Below are 10,000 nucleotides of genomic sequence, written 5' to 3' on the forward strand. Positions count from 1 at the left end.
TGTGTTCATTAGTTTCTCAATTTCATCATCTGTATATATATCATTTCGTTTTGCCATGGCTCACTTATATTAACTATATCTTATCCGAAAACAGCTGAAAAAAGAAAATTATAACAAATACGATAACACCGGGAGAAAAACACTCAGGTTGCACAACACACGTAAATGGTAACTGTGGGAGAAATTCTCCCAAAATGGGCCAGGAGGCAATGATTAATGGAGACAGCTGGACTACACACCCACCCTTAATCAAGTCAAGCTAAACGCTGAGGCTACTGGGCGTGTCAAGCCGGACCCACGCTACCAAGCGTATGAGTTTGTAAACACCTGGAGAATTCCACCCTGGTAACCGTTTAAAGGTTAAATGAAATGCTTCTATCTTGTACCCCTTTGGTAGTTAAGGAGGAACATATGGCGGGCTCAGCAAGTACTGTGCCACTTTTTCCCAAGCCTGATCTCTTCTTTGTTCCCTTATTATTATTTCCTCGTCTAATGTTACTAGTTCATTAATACTACAAATGAAGTTGATCAACCCTATCGTTGGCTGGCTAATATTCCTAGATAGTTCATCTGCTGCAACGTTCTTCCTATATGGAATGTATTCAAACTTAACCTCGTACCATTGAAGTATAGTAAACCACCTGGCTAATCTGTCTCTAGGATTCTTACGCTTGAATAAGCTCTGAATAGCTGTATGATCAGTCCACACTCTGATTGGATATTCCAGTATCATATATCTAAAACTCTCCAGTAAATACATCACTGCTAATGTCTCCCTTTCTGTAATGGAATAGTTTCTCTCTGCACTATTACAAAGTCTCTACGAGTATGTAAAAGCTATCGGTTGCAATTTTCCATCTCTTTCTTGGATCAGTATGCCTCCTAACCCAATGTCTGACGCATCCGTACAAAGAATGAACTCTTTATCATAATTAGGAAAAAAGAGAACCGGAGAAATAGTAAGTTTATCTATCAACTTGTCAAAAGCTTGATGTTTTTCAGGTCCTCAAGTGAACTTTGAATCTCTCCTTAACAAAGAACTTAATGGATTAGAATATCTTGTCAATCCCAAGAAACTTCTAGCTTTCTCTACATTGTTCGGTACTGGGTAGTTCTTTACTGCTTCTACCTTTGGGTTCACTGCACTAAGCCTATGTCTATCTATCTTGTCTCAATTAAATGACTCTTGCATAAAATATATATACATTTTTCAAGTTTCACTTTCAATCCTGTTTCAACTAGTCCTGAGAATACCAAATCTAATTTCTTAAAGTGCTCAGTTGCTGTTTGAGAAAATATTAAAATGTAATTTAGAAATACACTAGTTGTGTTTCCTAACAACCCATCTAGTACGGTATTCATTGATCTCATATAAGTTAATGGACTGTTACATAACCCAAATGTCATTCGCTTGAACGCATATTGCCCCGTTGTTTTAGAAAATGCTGTATAAGCTCGAGAATCTTCATCCAACTCTATTTGTCAAAAAGCTGATTTGATATCTAAATTGCCGATTCTGGGTTCCCAAACTCTGAAGTTTATCTGCTATTACCGGTAACGGTAGTCGATCATGTATTATCTGCTTATTCAATTCCCTATACTCAATAACTGGGCTCATGGTACAATCTGATTTTGGCACCAGAATAAAATGAGAAGTTCCATTCATTTTGACTGGGTTCTATGACATCCTGTGGTAACATTTCAGTGATCAAATGATCTACAATGGCTAGTTTGGAATGTGGTGATATGTAGGTAGGTATATCAATATGTTGAATCCCTGGTTTTAATTTGATCTGATGTTTTAAAACAGTTGTTTTCCCCCAGAGCGTTCCCAGGCAAAGCTTTATTGTGCTTCTCTAGCGACGCAATTAAACTTGATTCAAATTCAGGACAGCAAGTAGGCCCTAATTGACTTTTAGATTTCTCCCCCATATCTGTTTCTTCCTGAATTGAACAGACTGATGAAATTGGTGATTCCACCTCTTCAGGTCTCTCGTCTAAAATATTAATGGGTCTTTGACAGACTTGAAAACATCCTATCTGTGTACCTCTTCTTAAAGATATGCCTCATTCAAGGTACTAAACAGTGACTCCTTTCAACTTCACTTCTACTCTATTAATTGCTTTGGAGTGCAATATTGTCGACTTTATTACACCATCTTCCTCTATTAGCAAAGATTTATTTGCAGTTGATGAATTGTGATTAATTTCTAGGATTTCTCTAACATCTAAGTTGTATTCACTGTGAGCGTCTTTTTCTTCCTTTTGTGTTAAATCTATATGTTCAGAACAGACCGCTCTGCCTTGCTACTATCCAATTTAGCATCTATCTCAATAGGTTCTCTTATTACCGATACTGGCTCTAAATCCGGGTGATTTAAAAATTAATTAACTGTGATTTCACTAAGATCCCTAACTCAGCCGGACATATGATCATGCCCTCTTTTCTCACTCTTACAATTCCTATCAATAAATTTCCTGGGAAGACAGATTCTTTTACCACTATCACCGGAAAGTGCAAGTGCTCATTTTTATACAAAATAACACCTAACTCATTCTTACTTAATGTTTTTAACTGACCTCCTGTTACTCCTTACAATGAATAATGGATTGGTTCCAAGATTTTCATTACCTGTTTCAACTAGTTTAAAACTTTACTGGTTATAACATTTACTACAGATCCCCTATCGACAAGTATTTGAATGGCTCTATTGGATATACTACCCGCAATGATGGGTTCTACAGAAGTTTTATTAAATTGTTATAGTATATCTAAAATTTTCTCTTGTGTTGTTCTCTTTTTCATCACTGTCCAGTACACTATAATATCTGTTTGCCGCTCTAGGGTTAGCGCTGTAGTGTTGTTTTATTTTGTGTCTAGGGAGTTTCCTCTTGTTCTGGTTGACTGTGAAAAGTTGACATTCCTCTACAATCCTGTATTTTATGCCCTACTCTATTGTGACACAAACATAAAAGTGGGTTTCTACAATGATACTCAAAATGGCCTTCATGTTTGCAGCTCCTACAAATGATAACATAATAACATTCTCGTGATGTATATCCCAATTTCCCACTCAAGTCTAGCATTCCTTGAAGTGTTTCTAATTCTATGTTCGGATCCATTGTTTCTGTAATCACTCCTAGAATTTCTACTTTCTGTTGCTGCGTTCCGAATGCCATGATAACCATTTAAAAAAAAATCTCTCTCCCCCAAATTCATTATTTCTTTAAGATTCCTGTGTAGCTTTTCTGCAGTCGTCTCGTCACTGTTGTGTACCAATAGTGGAAATGTCATTAACTTAGTAGCCTGAGAAACTTTTAACTTATCACTAGATCTATTTTCTGTCCAATCTGAATCTTTCAACAAAGAAAACATGTCCCTAGACCATCTGTCTACAATTATTAAATATTCTGTGTTTGTTCCATTTGTTTTTGTTGTCTTTATCATTCTAACCAAAGACCTGATGGGATCCTCATCACACTTTAATTTAAAGAGTTTAATGAATGATTTCTTGTAGTCTTCATATGTGTTGGCATTTTCCATTTGCTGGAAATTTATTATAAGTCTAGATCTACCCTTCTTAGGATCTATATTCTGTTTCAGTGTCTATTTTTCATTTTCATCTAGTTTTTTTTTTTCACTGTTTGAGTATCAATTATGTTAATGAATCTATTTACCCCTATTGTATTTTCTTACCCCCAAAAACTTTGAGACATGTGACTGCGAGGTAATAACCTCATGACGGAGAACATCCGTGGACATCCTCATTCGCTTATCTATCACAATATTTTATAATTATGATACATGTAAATTTCTACCTTCTCTGTCGATAATGTCGATTTGAATCGACTCCTTTCTTCAACTTGTAGTCATCCCTCAGCATGTACAGGCGTGCACTTCAGCAACACATTATCTCTATCCTTGTACTCGTCCCTGTCCTACACTAGCTGATCCTCGTACTAGCGTGGGGATTTGCGTGTACTACGTGGTCCCGTATGTTGCTTGGAGTTCGTGAGTAGTTGTTTGCGTTTTCTTTGCAGGCGTAGTATCTTATTTTGTTTCTTCGGAGACATTGCGTGCGATGACTGCTTGGCTGCATCAACTCCCTTACCATGTGTAAGCACGTATCGTCGCACCAAATTCTTTAGTTGTAGTCTCCTTTAGTTGCATGCGTTGAGTGTTTCTTTTCCGAGACTTTTAGTTGCGTGCGTTGAGTGCTTCTCTTCGGAGACACTTAGTTGCATGAGTTGAATGTTCCTCTTCGGAGATGTTTAGTTGCGTGCGTTGTATCCCTCGCCGTTTCACCGCTTCCACCATTGTTGTCGCTGCTGTCGGTCCTCTGTTTATCGATATAGCGATTCATTTCTTTTAGTTGGTAGTCTATCGTTTATAAGCTTCTACATCTCACTTCATTATTTTTTCTGTCTAGGAGAATTAAATATTGGAGTTTCTATATATTTCTTCTGTTCAATCCAATTAAGAATACACAACGCACTCTCCTAGGTTTTTTCTAAGGAATCCCACGAGAGCACGTATACGAGATCCTTCGTGAGCTTTGCAGTGATGCGTCACTTGTTTAGTCCAATGATCTTTAACTTTATATTCAAGATCCTCCCCAATGGGCGTGATCTTACATTTGTGAACCAATAAGAATTTTCTCCTCCATCCTTTCACCAATCAGATTCTTTGTTTCAAGACTTGAAGGCAATGCTCTGCAGAATTCTCTCTTAGGTTACAAAGGGGTGTCATTTCAGCAATATGTAAATATATATATTCAAGTTCCCGAACACAGCAATTTCATTACCTACACAAAGCGGACTCATACATCTTGCTCGGGCTATTATTTACAAACAACCTACCTATAAATGCAACAACCCGTCTTCTAGGCCTCTTTCTACCTTCTTTTCTATCACCCTCTTACAAATGGATGTGATGCTAGCAAAGGTTGGGGCGGCAATGGTGGGGTTAGTTGCGCCTTTGGCAGTGGTAGTGGTGTTAATTGCGGTTGTGGTTGTGGTTATGGTTGTGGTTGTGGTTGTGGTTGTGGTGATGGTGATGGTGATGGTGATTTTGGTTGTGGTAGAAGGGGGGGTGGTGGAGATGGAAGTGAGGTGAAAGAGGTGTTGATGGTGGTTGTGGTGGAGGTGGAAGTAAGTTGGAAGAGGTGGTGATGGTGGTAGTAGTAGTGATGGTGGTGGTGGAAATAAGGTGGAGGAGGTGGTGGTGGTTTTGGCGCTGGTGGTGGTGTAGGAGATGAAAGTGAGGTAAAGGTGGAGGTGGTGGCGATGGTGGTGGTAGAGGAGATTGAAGTGAAGATGGATGCGGGGGGGTGATGGTGTTTGTAATGGTGATGTTGGTGGTGGTGATGATGGTGTTTATTGTATTTGTGGTGTTGCTGTTGGTGGTGGAGGAGGTCGAAGTGAAGGTGGAAGCGGAGATGGTGGTGTCGGTGGCAGTGGTGGTGGCAGTGGTAGTGCAGATGGACGTCAAGGTGGAAATGGAAATGGTGATAATAGGCGTGATGGAGGAAACGTTGGTGGCGGTGATATTGATCAAGATTTCACTAATAGAGAAGGGATGTCATAACCTTGCTGCAACCATCGGTGCTCACCAAAATACATACAGATTGCAGTGCACCATTGCAAGGAAGAGTTAGGTTGAGATATCCCAAAGCCTCATCACATGATCTTGCTCTTTATTTCTCAAAACCCTCAAGTATTAGGCAAAACGAGAGTCGTAAAGATCGTTATCACCTGTTTAAGTATTTTCATAAAGGCTAAATCCCTAGATTTTTTTCTATGTACAACCACCTCTTTGATGATTATATGGTGATTAATGAATCCTGAAATGTCAGGATTTTTTTTCACTTAGATTAAATTACCAAACGACAGCCAGAACAAATGTAAGAAAGGTTCCCGCCACTTACAAATTAGAATTTGTTTCCTGAGGAATCCCATTGTCTCTGCTGGAGAATGGGAATGGTTCTCATTACTACTGTAATTTCTGCTAATGTGAAAATCTTACGCTAAGTTATGACTCAATTAAGTCCTTTTCTAATGAGAAGACTGCACGAAGATGAATAAAGAAAAATGGCGTTTATACGGGAGGACTTTATCGAGAAAATTATGACCAAACTGTTAAATGAGCTTAGAAATTTACCACACGAAAACAGGCTTAAGCATCTTAACTTACACTGTAAAGACGACGAGTGTCGGGTAATCTAATAGAGATATTCAAATTGGCCAAGGATTTTAGCAAGGTTGTTGCGGACAGGACTCATAGTAATGAATTTAGATTGGACAAGTTTAGATTTGAAAAGGAAATAGACAAGAAATGGTTTACCAATAGATTGATTGATGAATGGAATAGACATAGTAACTATCTACTGAGCGCTGAAACAATTGGTTGTTGAGAAGGTCAAATAACTTTATGGATAGGGATAACAGGGTTTAAGGGACATGGAACTACCTAGTGTAGGCTTTATGGTTTTTTGCAGCCTCCACCCATTTATATGTTCTATTGTTCTTGTCATTTTTTTCACATGCTTCATTTCCAATCAACTATGAAATAACCTTCGTAATTGCTTCCCACTTAATTCTAAAATTACCTGTGTGGTTACACTGGTAACTACTATGCCAACTGCTTCTGTAACTACTTGGTCAAAGGTATAAATAAGTAGGAAATGTTACGAATCTTTTAAACTAAGGAATCCTGTTCGATCTGACAGGGACCCGGTGGTACACGCCCTCCAGTTTCTCGACGTCATCAACATGAAGGACCCGACCCAGAAAGGACACTTCTACAGGACAACGCTCATGGACGTTCTCCCCCACATCCCGAAGGTAAGTCGACCTTGACTACTGCAATAGGATGGACGGAAGGTAAGTACGGATAAAGAGAAGAGTAGACAATGAGGGAGGAACTGAGGAATAAGTGAGTAAAAATAAGACGTAACAGAGAACTGAAGAGTGAAAGGAAAGGAAGAGGTAATGTGTATGTACATGTGTGTGTATGTGTGAGATTCACCATGGTCTTGGATCACGTGTTGGATTCGTGACCGACAGCTATTACCTTCCTGGATGAGAGCTCAGAGCTCATAGAGTGACATACATACACACGCACGCACACACACATACACACACACATACAACTCCCAGCACACGAGAGTTAGAGTAAAGGCTCGCAGCACAGCGATACTGAAATTATTTCAACCCTGAGCGGGATTCGAACTCAGACCGCTAGGGTGGGGTGACGGTGCGAACGTGTGTTTGTGTGTGTGTATGTTGTTTTTTTTTTTTACCTAGTTGTATTTACCTAGTTGTATTACACGGGAAGGGAGCTATGCTCGTAGTGACCCGTCTTGGTATCTTTCAGCATCAAGTTTTTTCTTAAAATCTTGAATAGTATTTGCACACACTGTTTCTTTATCTAAGTTATTCCATATAACCAGCACTCTGTTTGGGAAACTATGCTTTTTCCGATCTCTTCTATAGTTATCCTTTTTGAGTTTTTTTTAATGACCTCTTGTTTTTCCATTGTTATTGTGTGTGTGTGTGTGTGTGTGTGTGTGTGTGTGTGTGTGTGTGTGTGTGTGTGTGTGTGTGTGTGTGTGTGTGTGTGAGTGAGAGAGAGAGAGAGAGAGAGAGAGAGAGAGAGAGAGAGTGAGTGGGCCCGCGCACGCTTACTCTTTTTCGATGCAATGCATTAATCTTCCAGACGCCTCTATATTTTTCTTCTCGTTGCGTATATCAGGACAAGCAGCAAGCAACACTGAAATACTACTGGCAAGGAGCTTACGCTAGGAGGTGCTTATCGGCGGCCAGGGTCAAGCGTCGATTTTTTGTATTTGTGAGATGGCGTTAATGTTTTACGCGTCGCAATTGAAAAATGTCTGTTCAATTTAATATTTATTTAACTTTCTTTAGTATGCATTTTTCTTGATAGGCAATCAGGTTTATATATTTGCCTCTCTGGTTCAGTGAATTAAAGCGTCGTTACTTGCGGCAGAGGTCGAGGTCACGGGAGTTCGAATGAGCCGCCAACGAGTTGAACCAAGGGTATTGTTCATTAAATTCCATTCTAAAAGGTCTTCTGTAAGGGGGATCGTCTTAGCCTCCTGATAGGGTCATTCATGCCAACGTATAGTCATCATAACCTGTATCGGCTTCCGTAAATAGTAACACAGAGGGCAAAGGTTGTCTAAGACTCTAATAGCACCTTTTGACATAAACTTTACATTAATTTCTATCGGGCGTCCAATCATGGAATATAAGTATCAATGTACTTCGTCAAAAGCAAACAATAAACAAGCCATCAAGCATAGAGAAAACAAAGGTCATGCCGCCTCATTTTCTAAACTCGACAAGATGAAATTGCTTAGCGATGGTGGCAATAGACGTAGGAGTCAAACATGATTACATAAACGTTAAATGATTAGATTAATTGAGATCGGCTTAACTCCTCTGATATCTTTACTGTCTTCCATCAACTACATCAAATTGCTTAGAAAGCACATGAGAATCGGTTACCAACCCCAAATAATCAAATATAAAAAATGAATATAATTTAGAAGAAATTCAAAGCGATGAAAATGATCTAAAAGGATTTTGCTAAACCGAATGGACGGAGCTGCCTTTAGGCCAAGATGAAACCTTTAATGTGGACAGAATGCCTTCGAGCGGGAATTTCTAAATCTGGATAACGTAGTTACGTTTTAAGTGATTCGAAATCATCCAAATAAAAATATGAATAAAGAAATGATAATGTTCATCCATTTTGTTACTGGAAAATGGAAACGCCGTTACATGGAGGTATTCTAACAAATAGGAAATAGATAACAACCAATCTACTAAAGTGAGTTATATTCTTAAATAAGAATTATGTACACATTTTTTTTTATTTTGCAAAAAAACAAATGAGGATAGAGCAATTCTAACAATACGTTTGAGTCACTTGTAAGCATATACACTTCATCATTCTTCTTGAAATAAAAGATGAGGATCCTACGCCAGGAGGTGCTGAGTAGCTGCGGCCGAAGCCGTCGCCTTTGCCCCACGCGTCAGAACTGCTGGGAACCAGACAGAAGTGCGGGAACCGAACCCACAACTTAGATAATGTGAGACCAGCACGCTTCCTATGACACCACCAGCGCAAAAGAAAAGCGCCTTGTATGATGCCTTCCTTTTCTAGAAAAAACTCCTGTATTTAGACAGCATTTTCTTGACTTTCGTACTAATCCATTTAACTAAAAGACAAACGACTTCTGTTAATATTTACCTCGTTTTCATTCCTAAACCATATCGTACACTTGATTTCAGTTTGTGTAGAAAACGTCGTTCACAATATTTCAATATATTTGGAATATTCATATATGAAAATGTTACGCCTATATTCATATATTCGTCAAGGGTTATTGGGGCCAGGTCGAGTAGTTTCTTAGAATGATACACGTCCATGTCATCTCATATATAAATACTGTATATACATATATATATATATATATATATATACATATATATATATATATATACACATATACATATACATATACACATATACATATATATATATATATATATATGTATATGTATATAAACATATATATACATATATATATGTATATATATAAACATATATATATATATATGTATATATATAATATATATATATATATATATATATATATATATATATATATATATATATATATATATATATATGTCGTGCTCCGATGGAGAGGCCTGAGGCCTCAATCCCTGGCCCCTACCCTCCATTGTGAACATTATTCCAAAAATCTTTGCCCTACAGATACATCCCGCCATCGTTGTTGACATCTTTGAAACATACGAGTATTTCCCCTGCCTACAGCGCTTTCCTCATATTTTTTCTCATGTCTTTCCTAATTTTCCACTCATCGTTCCAATGTGGAAGGTGTTGGTGATATTCTGTGCGTTTAATTATTTACTTATGTTGGCTTTCCGTTCTTTTGGTTTCTTTTAT

The 10,000-nt window shown here is 38.2% G+C and overlaps 1 protein-coding gene across 1 annotated transcript in view; it reads left to right on the forward strand.

The window, feature by feature from the left end:
- Window positions 1-10,000, forward strand: part of bma (SCY1-like protein bma) — a 926,084-nt gene that overhangs the window by 749,017 nt on the left and 167,067 nt on the right. The window contains exon 8 of the mRNA XM_076196685.1: window positions 6,729-6,843. Within this exon, the coding sequence (XP_076052800.1) occupies window positions 6,729-6,843 (115 nt within the window). The remainder of the gene's footprint in view (window positions 1-6,728; window positions 6,844-10,000) is intronic.

The sequence above is a fragment of the Oratosquilla oratoria genome, chromosome 13 (assembly GCF_046742065.1).
Source record: "Oratosquilla oratoria isolate Oo_2021 chromosome 13, ASM4674206v1, whole genome shotgun sequence".
NCBI classification, from domain to species: Eukaryota; Metazoa; Arthropoda; class Malacostraca; order Stomatopoda; family Squillidae; genus Oratosquilla; species Oratosquilla oratoria.